This window comes from Nerophis lumbriciformis, linkage group LG11 (assembly GCF_033978685.3).
Source record: "Nerophis lumbriciformis linkage group LG11, RoL_Nlum_v2.1, whole genome shotgun sequence".
Classification (NCBI taxonomy): Eukaryota; Metazoa; Chordata; class Actinopteri; order Syngnathiformes; family Syngnathidae; genus Nerophis; species Nerophis lumbriciformis.
The window spans coordinates 22,165,828-22,185,274 of NC_084558.2; the positions used below are offsets into that span (position 1 = coordinate 22,165,828).

Sequence of the window (19,447 nt, forward strand, 5' to 3'; positions counted from 1 at the left end):
ATTATTTACGGCATCATTCCTGGCCATATTTTAAGCTCATGCTTTTTTTGTGTTAAACAAATGCTTTCAGTTGGCCTAAATATAAGTGCTTTCAAGGAAATGTTAAAGATATCTTTCATACTTTATATTTTAGTCGACTAAATTTACGGTAATTTTAGCTGATTAAAATGTTGTAAAATTGTCAACTAAAACTAGACTAAAACCAAATCAAATTACATGATTAAAGTTCGACTTAAACCAAATTAAAAATTGCTGTCAAATTATCCCTGTTGTTGCATAAGCTTTTTAAATACTCAATGTGAAATTTAATCAAGTAAAACTTTGGCCACGTGGGTGCACAAGACTATGGACATTTCACGCGGGGAGTCCGCTCTGCCCAGAGTACACTCGAGTTGGTGAGCAACGTCCATTACAAATGTAACTTTAACAAGTGGAAAGTTAGAGCCGCATACTCACTTTGAACTTTATTGCAAACTTCAACAGCAGGCACAAACATTACACACACTGGCCCGGCTCACTTACTGTTACGTGTCTCCCTTAAACCATTCTCCCTGCAACCTGTGTTAATTAGGAATTAGGAACCTTTACATGATAAACTTATTGTACCTTTTTACTTTGCTATGAGTTCTTTCTTGAATTTGGCCGTGTTGCTCATCTTCTTTATCAAAGTTCTGTCACTTGCAACGTTCTTTATTTTCCTCAGTAAAAAAACAAAAACCTAAGCCTGGCTGACTAAAAGCCAGAAATACAGAGTGTGCTTGAATAGGGCTGGATGATTATGGAAAAAATCATACTCACGATTATTTAAATTGATAGTAAGTGTAATCACGATTAATAACACAATTATTCATTAATTTGAAAATAGGAGTATTCATTGTAACACCAAAACTCAACTTTAAATATAATTTAAAAAGGGAATATACATTTGTAATGAATAAGCCACAACAAATAAAAATAATAGTAGCAACAATACATTTAAATAACAATCGCAAAAATCACTCCATATTTTCTACGCTCACTATTGTTAACATATCTGTGTTATTGTGTAGAAATATGGAGAAACAACTACAAATGTGCACATCATGGAATTTTGCCTATCGTTCACAATCATTATGAAAGACATGACGACGGATGGATTTTTTTTAAAGCATTCTAACTTGTGAATAAAAGTAAATTACAGTCCGCTTACAGCAGAGCCAGTGGGAGCTCTCTATTCCGCCCATAAAATCCGATAAATAAACATTCAAAAAGCACTTACAATACTCCATTTACATTTCGTGATTTGAATATTAACCAAGTATTAGTGGTATTGTTATTATAAACGCTAACGCAGACAAACTATAGCGGCGCCGTGGTCACTTCCTGAGTCCCTATGTTTACATCATCGAGTGGTCTGCTGTTTCCTCTCTTTCTTGCTCCCTGTAAGGTTATTCTAGGTCATGGGTGTCAAACTCTGGCCCGCGGGCCAAAATTGGCCCGCCGTGTAATTTCACTTGGCCCTTGAGGCGATATCAAATTAACACTAGAGCTGGCCCGCCGATTATATACAGCGGCGGTGCCGCTGTAACACCGCATTCACCGCTAATTCTCATACTTGCCAACCCTCCCGAGAGACTCCCAAATTTCAGTGCCCCTCCCGAAAATCGTCACGTCCGCTTTTCATCCAGTCCAACGAGTGCTGGCCCAGTCACATAATATGTGCGGCTTCTGCACGCACACACAAGTGAATGCAAAGCATACTTGATCAACAGCGATGCAGGTTACACTGACGGTGGCCGTATAAACAACTTTAACACTGTTAGAAATACACGCCACACTGTGAACCCACACTAAACAAGAATGACAAACACATTTCGGGAGAACATCCGCACTGTTACACAACATAAACACAACAGAACAAATACCCAGAACCCTTTGCAGCACTAACTCTTCCGGGAAGCTACAAGGTGTTTGTGTGTGTGTGTGTGGGGATGGGGGGGTTGGTGGTAGCGGGGGGTGTATTTTGTAGCGTCCCGGAAGAGTTAGTGCTGGTTCTGGGTATTTGTTCTGTTGTGTATATGTTGTGTTACGGTGCGGATGTTCTCCCGAAATGTGTTTGTCATTCTTGTTTGGTGTGGGTTCACAGTGTGGCGTATATTTCTAACAGTGTTAAAGTTGTTTATACGGCCACCCTCAGTGTAACCTGTATTGCTGTTGATCAAGTATGCGCTGCATTCACGTGTGTGTGCGTACAGAAGCCGCACATATCTTGTGCCTGGGCCGGCACGTTGTTAGAATGGATGAAAACGGACGTCACGACAGCTCGTAGAGGACGTTAAAGGCAGTGCCTTTAAGGCACGCCCCCAAGACTGTGGTCCGGGTGGACTACGAGATATAATGACTGATGAACACCTTCGTTCGATAATGAAGGTTGCCTCAGCTCAAAGCCTGAGCCCCGACATTAATGAACTAGCATCCAAGAAAAGATGCCAGGTATCTTGCTTGGGCACATCAGATTAGATCAGTGTGTTGCAAACTGAGCAGTTTAAAGTCCTGAATGGTTGGTTTATTCATTGTTATTTTATTTTCAAATTTATTAGCTTGTGGAAAAAGTTAATGTTGATATTTACCTCAGAAGGCTGCAAATACAAAAGAGGCATTCAATTTTTGTTTAAATTGTATTTGATATGCCATTGATATTTTTTTATTATTATTATTATTTGAAACTTGATTTTGCATGTCACTATAAAGTTATATAAGCCTTGCTTGTTCAATATTCAATGCAAAACTTATTTGGGTCCCTATTAAAAGGTTAATTTGTTCAACCTTGGCCCGCGGCTTTGTTCAGTTTTAAATTTTGGCCCACTCTGTATTTGAGTTTGACACCCCTGTTCTAGGTCATAAATCATGCCTCTCACCTGGACATGAGATGTCGTAGTAGGTATTCTAAGTTGGTACACTTTGACAGCGACTTAGGAACAGAAACTGGCAAGGGCAACACAAAAAACGCATGTTCCCCCCAACCCTGTTTCTTTGTGAGGATTATGATACATTTTACATCTAAATGGGAATATATGAAAATCCGAGCAGTCTGCATCCTAATGACAGCAGACCCTATAAAGCAAGTGACGTTTTATTATGTTTGTTGGCTCTTATAAAATCTGCAGTGAGTAATAATCAGTGATGAAGAAAAAACAAACAAACGTTGTGATGCGTTTTTAAAATTAATGCGCAGTGCATGCTTAAAATGATCAAAATACGTAAATATTAAATGTTATTATAAATGTGCCCGTTACTACATTACATATATACTTACATCATGTATATAAAACCTCAATGGAGACGTTCGGATGTTTTTTTAAGGGATTTATAGGCGGAATTGCACGGCTCCCACAGGCTCCATTGTCAGCAAACTTTTGATCACATTTATTTAATATTTAGAATGAAAAAAAAGACATTCGTCGTCATGTCTTTCATAATGATTGTAAACAATAGGCAAAATTCCAAGAAAAGTGCAGATCCCCTTTAAAACCTTTAGTATATCAATTTGTGGAATTAAATTATGGAATAGATTAAGCAAAGAAATCAAAGAGAGTACTATTATGATTCAGTTTAAGAAACTGTTCAAACTACAAGTTTTCACAAAGAAGAAGAATTATGATAAACATCTTGAACTTTAAAAAAAAAAAAAAAGATTATCTCATTCATCACTTAGGTAAGCCAAAAATTACTTAACTATTTATTTATGAGAACTTTGATTATTGTGTATATGTCTGATATTTATTTATGTATTTAATATTTGTTTACTTACGTATTTATTGATATAATACTCATTTATTTATTCACTGTTCTGTTACTTAGAACAAAGAAATGGGATAAAACTGCTATGATATGAAAAGGGGTAGGTTTGAATAAACTGTTTCTTCCTACTCCTTTTTGGATGTGCTGTAATGAAACAACTAGAAAAATGTGATGCATTACATTGTAATTGTATTGTATGCATGTTCGTATCAAACTGAAACTAACTAATATTAATATTATAAAATAAATTTTTTCCGTTTTTGTTTTTAATTAAGTTATCTTTTATACGTATTTTACCACCATAGAATGTGTGCTTTTTGTGTCAAATTAATTTTATAAAATGTTTTGTGAATGAAATGCAAAAATATTCACATTTATTAGTGCACTACATCTTTGGACAATTTTGACCAGGATTTTAATTTAAATCATAATAATTGTGTAAATTTATCAATAAAGTAAGGTACTTTTTTGAAAACTTTGTTTTGTTACTGGAATTAGACCATATGTGGCGCACCGCGCTATTATTGTGGAGGGGGGAAGTGTGCTGTGTTGTTGTTCTTAGCTTGACGAGTAGAGGCAACTCGAGGCTGTAAAACATAGCGTTATATTTGTGTCTTAATTTTGAGGTCGCAAAGGCAGATTTTGAGGACAGAAAAATATAATTTGCAAGCACAGACATTACATTTTGAAAATTTTTTTACCGTAACTCAAGTGAAAAATAAAATTTTGGAGCGAATATAAATGTGTTTTGTGCACAATTAAAGTGTTTGCAAAGTTATTATTGTTTATGGAGAAATATTATTTGATGAATGATTCATTAGTTTGTTTTTAGATAAATTGTAATATGTAATACTACGATCAGCTTTGCAAACTCACTTGATGATGTAGTTGTGCATGTACTCTCAGAAACACGCTGGAGACAATCTAGATTATGTTCCAAAGAAGAGAAGTCTTTATGGTCTTTCTTTTTGGAATCCATACAGTAACATCACACAGTACTCCTCAAATATTATTTTAAACACATTTTGAAGTAATAAGGAATATACATGTCTTCTGTAAAAGCTCAGACTATTATTTTTATTAATTAAAACAATAATTTGGCGTAACATATAGCAGTTGTTGATTTTTTTTAAATCCTGTTGTAAATGTTTGTACTTTTAACTGTACCTGTAAATATTTAATGAAATTTCATTTGTAATAACTGAATATATTCCCCTATTTTGGAATAGTTGCAATTAAGGCAAGAAATGAATCACAAAAGCAGTAGTTTTAGCACTTTGGTTATTAATTTATACAGGCAAAAACATTTTTTTCACATGATCAGCCAAAGCTGCAGGTTGTTGTATCCATTTGTTTTTGCTCTGTTCTTTAAATTGTCTTGAGAGTCCATTTTCTTCTTGATTGTCCTAAACAGAAAAGCAGAACAAATGTAAACACATGATCACATTAACAGTGATTTAAACTCATATATAAATGAACATTTTCCAATTAAATAAGAATGTACAGCACGTCTCGAACAACTCATTTGATTTAAAAAGTACAAATTGTTAAAAAGTATCAACTAATAGTCACATGTTATTATGACAAATAATAAGACATGAGTCAAGCTATATAGGTGTAAAAATTAAAAGAAAAATATCTACTAAACGTTCAATAAAGCTCTGTGCATGAAACCGTCTGCAATGGTCGAATATGCAGGATCTTTCTATATCACTGCTATCATCCCAGCTTTACATGTCTGGTTTAAGATGTTTTAAATGAATAAATGTAGCTAAGCATACATTGGAAAGTTGCTCTTTCCGCTTCATATAGCGCCGGCATGTTGAAAATAGTTTTATATAACGATCTCATTGGAGACTAAGCAGCCAATCAGAGCGTACATTTGTCCAGTTCTCTGATTGGTTGCCTTTTTGACACAAATATTGCGGTTTGTCAAAAGCATAACAGAAATCTAACCGAGTGTCGGAAGAAAATCTGAATCCGCAGTAATTATTGATTGTTAATATAGACATTAGCAATCATGCAAACACTTTAATTGTGCACAAAATACATGGATCTTTGCTCAAACATTTTTATTTTTTGCTTGAGTTTAACCTCTTTTCAAAACATAAGGTCTGTGCTTGCAAAATATATTTTTCTGTCCTCAAAATCTGTCTCTGGGTCCAAAAAAATGAAGACAAAAAATATAACGTCACAATAAAAAAAATAAAAAAAGAGACCGCCTCTCAAAGTACGACTGCTGTTTGTACATCGATCATACATCGATGATATCGTTCACAACAACACAAGCAAATGAGATGTGTTGTGGGTGTATGGATTGATTTTGTTAGCATTAGCTTTGTAGTTTAGTTGCTGTTTTGAGTGGCTGTCTCGACATTGTTTATTTCAGGACGGAGCGGTTGAGTGTTTCGTGAATGAATGTCCAGACACATATTTTTCTCAACATATGCTCCTTTTCCTCACAAAGACAGAATTTCACTTACATTTATGTCAATTTCCTTGATGTTATTTATATTTTATCAGTCAATGTGACTCCGGCTGCAGTTACGTGAACACGGAAATCATATGACTTACTTTTTTTGTTGAGTGTAGTGATACTAGCGCTGTGTCAAGAGTAGCAGGCATGGTGACATCTCAAACTTCTAGTAGACGTGTTTTTTTTCACTATTTTCACTATGTTTTATTTTTCCTATTCAAAATACATCAAAATGTTTCTGACTGCATCTCTTGCTGCCTTTTATTACAACATACCTTCCTGAACTGTATGTTTTACAACAGCGTATTTGATTATACCTTTTGTGTGCACAGAATTGTGGTGGTCCTGGACTCTATGATCAAAGTGTTCACCTTTACCCACAACCCCCACCAGCTGCACGTATTTGAAACCTGCTACAACCCCAAAGGTCAGTCATTGCATGCAATGTAATGCCGGCGGAATAACAGTGATGCAGGATGACACTAGTCAGTAGTTCTTACGCTTTTAAAATCGTCAACAGTTACCTAAAACTGTTCTAACAGTGTTAATTTTGTTGATTAATTTTCATCATAGTTATTAACATTGACCTGTTTTTCCTAACCAAAAATGAGACGATAACAGTTCAAAACAAAGGCACATTGACAAAAACTGAGTCAAAATGACCTGCCTTCATCAATGAATAAAAATAAGATGAAATGATGAAATTAAATTCGATCATATATATCGTTTTGTAGTCTTAAGGGAAAAGTTTGTAATATATTCAATCACAGCTAATGTAGCTGCATGTGAAGTAGCGTGGGGGGGATTGAATCTGGGGGTTTATTACGGAGGAGATCCTATCAGATCTACTGTCTTTGTGAGGCAGGGCTGTTAGTCAAAAACACTTTGACTAAAATTATGTAAGATTTTCTTTATGACAAAGGAAGCCAACAAGTGCATGAAAGCACAATCCAAGCTAAAAGGGAACTGCACTTTTTTGGGGGGAATTTTGACTACCGGTATTTTTCAAGATCCTTATGAGAGACAAGAAAACTTTTTTTTTTTGCATTCTAATTTGTAATAATTGTCTCGTTCTAAGTGGCTAGCAATGCAACTAATTGGAGAAATCCGTTCTGCTTCTAAGTCACTCTAAAAATGCATCCAAAAACCGCGAACAATTTTTTTTTAATGATCTGTATCCTGTATAATAACAAAGCTTTACGGACATTGTTATTGTAAGAGTGAACACAGAGGAACTCTTTTTTTTTAAGCGTATTAATACATCGCCTTGCTACGGCATTATCTGTAAGCTTGCTTCTGTGTCAGCAGCTAAATGGCGTTTTAGTTTGTAATGCACAACACAATGCAATAGAACGCCAATCTCTACTGACTGAAAACCATGAACAATCATATTAACGTTTCTGTAATGCAGGTGTTCTTTTTGATCTCGGGGCCCAACTTTTCCACTACGAGGGGCCCACAGCCCGCTCAAATGTTAACACTGAGTTAATAATATTATTTTAGATTTTATTTTGTATTCAATAATTATGCAACCCTGACCATAACTCCAATTTACAGTTTAACAGGATAAACATTGTTAGTTTATTATCAAGGCTGATTAGAAAAAAAGTTACTAATCCAATATACTACAAAAGAAGGGACTCATAATTGTTTTTTTTGGGGGGTGGGTTTACATACTGTTATGCAGTGCTAAAAAAATAAATATAATTAAATTAATAATAATAAATAATAATATATATGTTTCTTAAATAAACTGTCAATAAAATGTACAGTGTAAGTGCAAATGAAAATACAGCTTCACCACTTAAGTCATAATTTTTGTGCTTAAGAAACTTCTCTATGACTTTAGATCCAGACTTCTTATGTTATTTTGATATTGTCATTACTGTCACAATTGGTGGAAAAGTGTATAACGGAGGACCGCTGCGGCCCATATGGACTACCGCTGAGAAACAGATAATTTTTGGCGGCCCTCGAGGGTATCAGCCTTACTTGCCAACCCTCCCGATTTTCCCGGGAGACTCCCGAATTTCAGTGCCCCTCCCGAAAATCTCCCGGGGCAACCATTTTCCCGAATTTCTCCCGATTTCCACGCGTCAATAATATTGAGGGCGTGCCGTGATGGCACTGTCTTTAGCGTCCTCCACAACCTGTCGTCTCGTACGCTTTCTCTCCATACAAACAGCGTGCCGGCCCAGTCACATGTATGCGGCTTTCACAGACACACGTAAGTGACTGCAAGACATACTTGATCAACAGTCATACAGGTCACACTGAGGGTAATTGAAATGATATGAAATTGTGTGATGTATTATGCTGTAAGTGTGTTCACGTTCGAAATAAACTAAAAAGAAAGAAAGAAAGAAAAAGGTGGCTGTATAAACAACTGTAACACTTTTACAAATATGCGCCACACTGTGAACCCACACCAAACATGAATGACAAACACATTTCGAGAGAACCTCCACACCGTAACACAACATAAACACAACAAAACAAATACCGAGAATCCCTTGAAGCCCTAACTCTTCCGGGACGCTACAATATATACCCCCGCTACCACCAAACATCTCCCACCTCAACGTATGTATAATGTACTCACATTATTTTTTGATGAATCCTCATCCACAAATCCATCAAAGTCCTCATCTTCTGTGTCCGAAATGAACAGCTGGGAAAGTTCTCCATCAAACATGCCAGATTCCCTCTCGTCATTTTCAAAGTCAGTCTTGTTGCTGTGGGGCTCCTTGGAAAAAGTAAAAGCCGACTTTTCTTGCCCGGTTGTGCGTATCGATTCGCTACCGGGCTGGTCCCCTTCTTGTTGAAAGTGAGCGGCACTTCGTCCATGTTGGTGATGTGTTTGTCGGCACATAGCAGCACTATAAGCTCACTGGGGGCGTGCCTTTAGCGTCCTCGCTCACCTGAAACCTTCACCCTTTAACGTCTGCATGCTGTCCTCAGTCACGTCCGCCTTTCCTTCATATAAACAGCGTGCCGGCCCAGTCACATAACATCTACGGCTTTTGAAACTCAGTGCACACACAAGATGCACACACAATAACCTATCTGGATTCTATAAGAGATTCGATAAGGAATCGGTTCGATAAGAGGATTCGATAATGGCATCGACATTGATAATTTCTTAACGAACATCATCCCTACTTGTGGTTATGTCAATAACCAATAACAACTAGAAAAACATTCGTAGAAGGCAGACTTCTTCATTACTCTCTATTCTCCTTGCAATATTTACTATATTCTAGTTAAGACAGAAAATATTGTATGCATGTAAAAGTTGTGAATTAATGCAACCGCAAATAGTTAATACTACATTTCCTTTCTTTCCTCAGGACTGTGTGTGCTGTGTCCCAACAGTAACAACTCTCTTCTGGCCTTTCCTGGGACTCATTCAGGCCATGTTCAGATAGTAGACCTGGCAAACACAGAGAAGCCCCCCGTTGACATCCCCGCCCACGAGGGCTCGCTGTGCTGCATCTCCCTGAACCTTCAGGGGACCAGAATAGCTACTGCATCAGAGAAAGTAGGTCAACAGCCATATGGATTTTTGATTTTTGATTGTGACCAAATGTGTGCTGTCCTCCACAGGGGACCCTTATCAGAATTTTTGACACATCCGCTGGTCAGCTCATACAGGAGCTGAGACGAGGCTCTCAGACGGCAAACATTTACTGGTGAGCTTGTTATAAGACATGTTTAAATAATGAGAAACAAGTAATGTGTGTGTAAATTATAGCATGATCTTTAGGAGTCCAAATGTGTTACAATTTAGTTATTTTTAAAGCTACAGCAGCACTGCAGTGTATTGTACGCGTCACGAGAGATAATAATTGAACCACTCAGAGTGCCTGTTCGCTTTCAAGCTGGCCACAGATTTTCTCGAAAGACTTCAGATTCATATTGTGGTCTCAGACTTTTCACTTGCAAATATCGTTACCTCATTCTAGTGTTTGTCCTTGGAACTGTCTTCTGTTTTCCTTGAATTACCGTATTTTCCGGACGATAAGTCGCTACTTTTTTCACAATCTATGAACCCTGTTGCTTATACAGAGGTGCGGCTAATCTATGGATTTTTCTTTGCTAATGACTAAATTATGGAATTTATTAAGCAAAGAAATCAAACAATGTACTAACATGATCCACTTTAAAAAACTGTTCAAACTCAAAGTGTTTACAAAGTACAAGGAAGAAGAATCCTGATAAACATTGATCCTTATTAAAAAATTAGAAAATCTTATTAATCTCAAAAAGAATGAATAAAAACATCAATGACTTCTCTGTTTTGTTGGATCAGCCGTTTTACTGCCATGTTAACATGCACCATTTGGAAACAAAGGATGAAAATAAACATGTATAACAACTTTCTATGTAAATAGGTTATTTCACAACATACTGTTAATATCTAAAACATTTTTTCTTCTAAAATTTAGTGGGTGCGGCTTATGTACTGGTGTAATTTATAGTCTGTAAATAGGGTAGAGTTTTTTAGCTGTTTGTCATATTCGGTAGATACGGGTATATTGACATTGGTATTGATTTATTACTAACATAGCAATATTGTCAGATACCTGTTCCCTCGTACTTCAGACATAGAAGGGTATGCTCAACAGGTAGATTTTTTACAGTATTGAATAACTCCTGAAATAGCTGGACAGACTGAAAATAATAGTAATGTCCTGAATCAGTAGCGGGACAACACCCTCAGTTCAGATGAGACATCAGTGGCAGGATTTCAATGTAACTATTCTGCTTTTAAGTCAAATTAAATTAATAAAATATTTTGCATTCAGGCTGTGCGATTGAGGCTCACCAACAAATTGCATTTCAACCCGTTTAATGAAGGCAGAAAATAACATACAATCATCTTCATTTTGTTGTTTACTGGAGAATTACTGAACCTATTTAGCTATTTATATTGTCAATCTTTCCTTTCCAAAGCATTAATTTCAACCAAGATGCGTCCCTCATTTGCGTATCCAGTGACCATGGCACAGTGCACATCTTTGCAGCCGAAGACGCGAAAAGGAACAAGCAGTCCAGGTTTGTTTATCCTCAGCCTTTTTTTCCTCGTCTTTGTCGTAACTTTATTAAGGACTGAAACAGTAACCCTGTACACCATAATGATAATATGAATTGTTTTTTTTTATGTTCGCAAATGTATTAAAAAATTTAAAAGTTTTGAATGTACATAATTATTCACTGCCTTTGCGCAATACTTTGTTGATAGAAATTTCACAGCTATTAAAGCCTCAAGTCTGATTGAGCGTCGGTGTACAGCCATTTTAAAATTTTCAATTTTGAGCATTATGGAGGTTGTGAATATTTATGTACATGTGATTTCTTAGTTGTTGTTTTTTTAAATACAATCGATATGTTTTAATTTTTTCATTTTTGGGGTTGTGTAGAATTTCAAAGATGAACAAATCAATTTAATCAATTTTGAAAGAAAGCTGAGACATAACAAAACATTGAAAAAGGTGATGCACTGCGAATACTTTGTGGAAAGTAATGTCCAAATGAACATCCTACGCTTTAAGCAGTTTAACAGTTGTAACAAAAGTATCATAACCTAAGTAACGAGAAGAAATATCAACATGTGGTATTCTTTACCTTGTTCTTGTTGACACACCACTCGTATTGTCCTAAATCAGTAAAACACAGAAAGGTATGTGTTTTTAATCCTGAATGTGTATCTGGGATGTGTGTCTTTCTTTCCACAGTTTGGCATCAGCCAGCTTTCTTCCAAAATACTTCAGCTCCAAGTGGAGCTTCTCCAGGTTCCAGTTGCCCTCAGGCTCCCCATGTTTGTGTGCCTTCGGAACAGAGCCCAACGCCGTCATAGGTGAGGACACTTTAGGACTGCCAAAAAAAATCGTATTACTAGTTATTAGTTAGTTTACTCTAAGGCATGTAGATCAATAATACTGCATGATGGTTGGTTTCCTGCTGGTAATAGTTATTACATTTGAGCTCATCTTATCAGAAAATTGTTTTGCAGTTGTGGTACATATAGAAGCATGAACAATTCAAGGATGCCATTGCCTAGTGGTCCGTACTGTATGTGTGGTTGTGCATTGGTGGATGAGTGACACTTTTTGTACCAGTCTCTCAATTTTTTGGCGGGGAGGCGGGAACAGGGTTTGGTGGCCCGCATTAGCAACGACAATCCCCCACATTTCCAGACGAGTACATAGCGCCCGATCACAACATAAGTCATTTAAGGACATCTTTCAGATAGAATATTTCTACATTGTGCTAGGGAAGTCCAATTGATGTCAAATAATTAAGTTTCAGTCTCATGTGACCACATCCCAAGCATTCAGGTATTAGTTGTCAATCTTCAGACAGCCTTAACATATGTCTTTTTGAGCAGGATGACTCTGTGGGAACTGCAGGATCTCGATCCAATTCAAAAATTGTGTTCCTAATAATTTGATTGGTAACTGTGCTCCATTACATTAGACCCAAAATGTTAAAACAGCCATATTGGACCATAAATACTAAAAACAAATCTGTCTTGAGCCGCAAAAAATTAAAAGGCAACACATAATGTACAGTAAGTGTCTATATCAGCTATATTAGCCTAGTATCAATATGACTATGTGTCGCATGCTGATGCAAATCTTCGTTGACAAGAGTGTTGAAATGTAATATTTATTCTACACATTTTTACAACATTGGAAAACATTACAAAAATTGAGGCTTCTCAAAAGGTGAGATAACTCTTGTAAATTACTGGCTTAGAATGGTCAAAGGTATAGATGTGTGTGTCCAAGTTAAAGTAAATGGTAGGCTGTCTTCTTTTAATGGATTTATTACAATCTTTGCAAGCTGGGTAACCCTCTGCACCACCTGTCCATAGATGGTGAGAGGTGCATGGTCAAGATGAATTGACTTGCAAAAGTCCATGATCATTTTCTTTGTCTTTTTTATCAAGAGCCAGGCTTCGGTCTTCACACCAGTTCAACCTCTCCTCATTGACGTTTTGATGACCTTTGTGTCATCTGCAAATTTGAATATGTGATTTGTTGCGGAGGAGGCCGCACGATCGTGTGTGTGAAGAGGAGGGGACTGAGCACAGTGTTGATGCAGTAGAATACATGTTTTGTCCTGTTTGGGCACACTAAAAGCTCTTCCTTAAAAAGTCCAGTATTCAGTTTCATAATGAGGTGTTCAGTCCAAGGTTGCACAGTTTAAAGAAGAGGTTGTTTGACAAGATCGTATTGAAGGCTGAGCTAGTCAATAAAAAGAAGCCTTTGTGGCTTTTGCTCCAGATGTTTCCTATACTGTGTTGTTCACAACAGTAATAGTGTGCTCAGTAGATTTGTTCTCCCAGTATGAATATACTGGTACTGGTCTCAGGATTTTTTTAAATGTGCGGTGTTTCTCACAATTATCCTCACCAGGGGCCTCATGTAACAAGAGTTGTGTGGACTTCCTACTTAAAATAGACATATGTTCAAATCCGGAAAACAACGTACGCAAGTAAAAAGTGTGCGCACGTACAAATCCAAGCACATTTCTTTTTTACATTGCAATTAACTTGGAAATGATCACAGATGCCTGTGTGGCATGGCATGTCCAGGCTATGCCCCCTTATAAATATGCAAAGCATATTGAAAGTAGCCATGTGCTTGAGCTCAGCAAGCTATGGCCAATCACAAGTCAGTAGGAGGTGCTTCTTTCTAGTGTTTGGAACAGCCTGTCATTGCCGTGTCGCCGAGAACTGAAAACAGGCTGAAATATAAAAAAAATGGACGACTCAGGAAGAAGGTGAAGAAGATAGATGCGTGTGGCCAAAACTGACTCGGGGAAATTAGGTTGCACCCCATTTGAAAAGATAGCCGCTGCAATGAGACGTACAACTTTAGAAGAGGTGGGTGACTCTGAAGACCCTCAATAAAAATATCATTTGTGTAATTAACAACACAATGTGTTCATACTTCTCACAACCAGACAAGAGTTTTACAAGAGAATGCTGAAATATGGATAGGCACCAGACCGCCGCAATCCCGATAGGGACAATTGCAGTAGAAAATTAATGGATGGGTTTATTTTAAATCTTTTAAATTTAAACATACCAGCGTATCACAAAGGGTACAAAAGACTTTGACTCTTGTTAGATTTCTCAATTTATTATTACAACCCAGGAAAGCTCCCTGCGCTAGCAGCCGTAGTAGTAACCCACGTCTGGTCATTCCTCCACCGCCATTAAAGTGCCGCAATCACCAGCTGCTGTAGCTGTCTGCCCGACTGGTCGCGCTGTGTTGGAGTCGCAGGAACACATTGTGAAGGCAATAGGTGGGAAATTGTTTGCCTAAATAAATTAATAGACGTCTTCACAAATATTATTATGAATTATTCAGTGCTTTGGCGAAAAAGTTACATTTTGTGTTCTTGCCAGAATCGTTTTCACATTGTTGAAACCTGTGTGTCGCCAAAGTGTCCACAGCCTGTAGAAATGTTCATACGTCAGCCATGAAGTTGGCACATTTCCACATCGTGAGTCTTGATACATCTCGTTTTTGCCGTGAAAAAGGGCGTACGCCAGGTTTTTGTGCAGAAGCAAGCTTGTTACATGAGGCCCCAGAGGAATCGTTTCACATGGAGCTCCATAGTGAGGGAGATTGACTTGTTATTATATTTCTTCTAATTATGAATTATTGCAGTAATTGCTGTCTCTTTCTCACCAAGCTTCTTTTTGATGGTCTTGTAGTCTATTCCTGTCTTGGGGAGATCTACAATCTTTTTCTTGGGGTCCTTTTGAAAGCTATTTGGTCTTGCCCATGTTGGTGGAGTAGTTTGAATTTCTGGATCTATTGTTTGAATCTATGACCACTGTCTTTTATTCACATTAATAGTTATGATAAGGAGTCATTTCCTAAAGGGTGAAATCTGTGTCTTTAATAACCAGTCTGTGAGGGTCAGAACGCTTGCGGATGGGCTGGGGATAAAATATGTATTTCAATAAAATACATAATAATTTACAACCTCTATTTAATGTTAGTTTTTTCTGCATTCCTATCGGTTACAACGAAGCCACCATAAAATGTCCTGAGAACACATTAATAGTAAAGTAGCACCCTGACCATTAACATTAGCAACTTTGCATATTAGATCACGTGCATGCACACTTTTACCCTAGAACTATAGTTTGACAAGTACAATGAACAATATATTTTTGTATATGTTAACATTACAGGGAATTTATCACACAACACTTAAGTTCTTCTTTCTTTCTTTTGTCCTTTACAGCCATTTGTGCTGATGGCAGCTACTACAAGTTCCTGTTCAACCAGAAGGGAGAATGTTCTAGAGATGTTTACGCCCAGTTCCTGGAGATGACCGATGAAAAAATATGACAGCGTCACACGGCCTGTTTTCTTTTTCGGTTATTCGGAAGGAATGAATTCACTTCCCATGACGTGGACAGACTCTGCGAGAAGAGCGTCACTACAGAAGAAGGGGAAACATTTAATGGAGACATACATTCTATCACGGCTGTTGCTGGGCCGTCAGAGCGACGTGTTTGAACCAAACGCGATGGAGGAGGAGACAATAAAAAAAGGAAGCACGTGTTTTGGATTTTTTCAGACGTCTTCCGAGGACTTTGCAATGGATGATTATTTTTTAAATCAAATAGATAATTATGATAAATGGAGAGATTTGTCAACTAACACCACCTGAGCTAGTGCTAGCGAGTGCCTCTGACTGGAGAGAGAACCTGCAAACACACATTTCCTGTGTGTCCGTGCGTGCGTGTGTATGCATACACAAAAGTACCACAATGAATGTGTTCACTCAGCAAAGCCATGTAGCTGTAAATTAGAATAAACATTGCATCCTTCACTGTATTAACCCAAGACTGAATATTAAGGAGGGAAAAAAGGAGGAAAATCATTTTTTGTTTGAGTTTATACTTGTGATTTTTTATTTTTAAATGAAATCTATACAGGCATTGCTATCACCAAGGGTTTTTTTTTTTGTTCTTTTCAAATCTGTTTTTGTAATGACGTGGAAATATGCTTTTGTTATATGTTTTGTACGTTAGCTTGGTATGAAATCCAAGTAAGATTAATGCTAACAAATCCAACATGCGGAAAATCCAAATACATTTTAAAGTTACATTGAAAGATGTAACCAAGCGAAGTCATGGTTCCTGCTTGGTCTATTGTTTTTTTTCCCCATGTTTATCTGCATCTAAACTGCAGAAAAGGGAGCACATTCTCCAAAAGGGGTGTCCAAAGTCTTGCCTGGCAGCCATTTTCGGCATGCAGCTTTTTAGTTTTTATTGAGCCGCATCAAACCTGCGTCCTTACGCCGTCTTTCTGTTGCCAGAAGATTCCAGCATATATTTTTTATTTTCTGGCCCACAGACTTGACAATGCTTGTGAATGACTTGTTGGTTGCTCCATATATCCTCACTGGAAAAACTCACAATCTCACCAAGTGTATTTGTTATTTCTAGTCAAAATATCCAAACAAACCTAATACAAGTCACGATCCACTGAATGGTCATTTTCAGTGTGACATAAGAACTTGTGTTTAGGCAATAGATGTTCTGAGGGAAGACATACTACTTTTGAGCATCTTAATTTTGTTATAAGACACAAAACTTTACAATACGACTAAGTTTAGCTAATAAGTTTTAATTACTAATTTTTTACATCAAGGAATCTTATCAAGAGAATTTTGATTTGTTCCATTGACAGATTTTTTTGTTCATTTCAAGTTATTTTTGCTTGTAATGAGAAAAATCTGCCAATGGAACAAGTCAAAATTGTTTTGGTAAGATTTCTTGAAATAACAAAATTAGTAATTAAAACGTAGCATTAGGTATACTTGCTAGTATTGTGATGTTTTGTGTCTTAGAACAAACTTGTGATGCTCAAAAGTAGTATTTGTCCCCTCAGACCATCTATTGCCTAAACACAAGTTCTTATGTCACACTGAGAAATGGCTATTCAGGGGATGGTGACTTGTCACCTACTTCATTCTGCTCTCCATTGTGTAAATAACTACATCCTGCTCATGCAAATCAGAGCAATTGGCTTTGTTGACACTACGTGTGAATACTAATCCACATTTCAAACAATAAAAGTGTACTTCATTTTTGGTTGTATTGTCTTTCCACTACGCCGTTTTCAAGAGAGAACCCCCCCCAAAACATTTAATTTTTGTCCATTTGTGTTGTGCCCCACCTTTTGGTTATACTGAACAATGAAAGGACGCTCTGCAAAGTGATAAGCCAACTGTTGAAATCCTCACGTTAAAAGTTTAAATGTAAAACAAAATCTGCATTTCAATTTGAAAATAAAACATGGTAACAAACGATTCTCATTCTTATGGGCTCTTGTTTGTGCTTTATCAGGCTCAATAATATGTCAGTTTTTATCCCCTCAAGCCAAGTCAATGTTTCATGGGTTCTTTTGCAAAGTGTTCTCAGTAAAACGGGGGCGTTGGGGCGGAGTGGCGTGGTGCAGATGGTAAAAACTTGAGGGTTAGATTCCAGCTTCTGCCATCTTCAACGAGGCCGTTGTGTCCTTGGGCAAGACTTCTAATGGGTCGTGGTTAGCGCCTTGCATGGCATCTTCCGCCATCGTGTGAATGTGATGTATAATGTAAAGCGCTTTGAGTATCATTCCAGTTCTATTAAAGCGCAGTGATGGGCAAGCTACTTGGAAAATGTAGTAAGCTAGGCTACTAGTTACTCACAATTAATTAAATGTAGCTAAGCTCCAGGTGAAGATATCTCCAGAGAATTGTAAAAAGCTACACTACAAGCTACATGGCAAAAGTAGCTTGCTACATACAGTATATATATATATATATACATACAGTATATATATATATATATATATATATATATATATATATATATATATATATATATATATATATATATATATATATGTCTTAATAAGGTTATCCAAAAAATAGTGCTCGATACCGTAGTAGAGCGCAATATATGTATGTGTGGGAAAAAAATCACAAGACTATTTCATCTCTACAGGCCTGTTTCATGAGGGGTTCCCTCAATCATCAGGAGATTTTAATGGGAGCATTCACATACCATGGTTTATATAAGGCACAGAGTGGGTGTGTACAGGCTGGCGTAGGGGCGTGGTGATTGGCTCATGTGTTACCTAGGAGGTGTTTCCGTCTGTGGCGGCATGCTGATACAATTTCGCTGCGCTTGTTGAGGGATGACAGGTCTGGACGGTATATAATAAACAGTTTCTCTTTCAAGCATAGGTTGCATCTTTTATTACCACTATTGTAAGGTGTGCTGGATGCAAGAATTTGCCATGTTATTGAATATTCAACATTATTGTCTTTGAGGTCCCAAATGTGTTTGCTGAGTTCTGTGGTATTCCGCAGGTTTTGGTTCCTGAAAGAAGCCTTGTGATTTTTCCATCTGGTTTCAAACTCTCCCTCGGTTAATCCTACATATGTGTCGGATGTGTTAATGTCCTTGCGTGTTACCTTAGATTGGTAAACAACTGATGTTTGTAAGCACCCCCCGTTGAGAGGGCAATCAGGTTTCTTGCGGCAGTTGCAGCCTTTGTTGGTTTTGGGGTCGCTCTGTCCGGGGGCCGACGGCTCATTTGCAATTGTTTTGTTGTGGTTTGAGATAATTTGTCGTATATTGTTCATACAGCTGTAGCTCAATTTAATGTTGTTCTTGTTGAATACTTTTCTTAGGGTGTTGCCTTTGGGGAAGTGTTTGTCAATCAGACTGAGGAATTTGTGGCCAATGTTAGTTGAGACGTTTTTGCTGTATGGGGGGTTGTACCAGATGATGTTGTTTCGTTTTCTGTTCTTTTTTGGTTGGTTTCCTGGCGTGGGTTCATAGGTGAGGGTGAAATTGTAACCGCTTTCATCAAGGGCTTTTTGGTACGGGGGGGTTGCTTGGTCAAATTCAGCTTTGCTAGATGACAGCATCGATAGCCTTTTATTAATTCCGGTAGGTATTCTTTTTGTGGTGGTGGGTGGGTGGTTGCTGTCATGGTGCACGTATTGGAGTGTTGTGTTGGATTTCGTGAATGGTTGGTAGCTGTTATTTCTCAGGTTGAAAGTGACGTCGAGGAAGTTGACGGTTTGCTTGTTGGCTTCAATCGTGATCCGTAGGCCGTTCTCTTTGAAAATTTGGCATATGCGCTTCTTGGTATT

General features: G+C 37.4%; 1 protein-coding gene across 1 annotated transcript in view; it reads left to right on the forward strand.

Annotated features, from left to right (window-relative positions):
- Positions 1-17,605, forward strand: part of wdr45b (WD repeat domain 45B) — a 26,582-nt gene extending 8,977 nt beyond the window's left edge. Inside the window, exons 5-10 of the mRNA XM_061967051.1 lie at positions 6,589-6,683; positions 9,607-9,797; positions 9,863-9,948; positions 11,213-11,314; positions 11,995-12,116; positions 15,530-17,605. Coding sequence (XP_061823035.1) covers positions 6,589-6,683; positions 9,607-9,797; positions 9,863-9,948; positions 11,213-11,314; positions 11,995-12,116; positions 15,530-15,636 — 703 coding nt within the window. The 3' untranslated portion in view covers positions 15,637-17,605. The remainder of the gene's footprint in view (positions 1-6,588; positions 6,684-9,606; positions 9,798-9,862; positions 9,949-11,212; positions 11,315-11,994; positions 12,117-15,529) is intronic.
- The last annotated feature ends 1,842 nt before the right edge of the window (positions 17,606-19,447 follow it).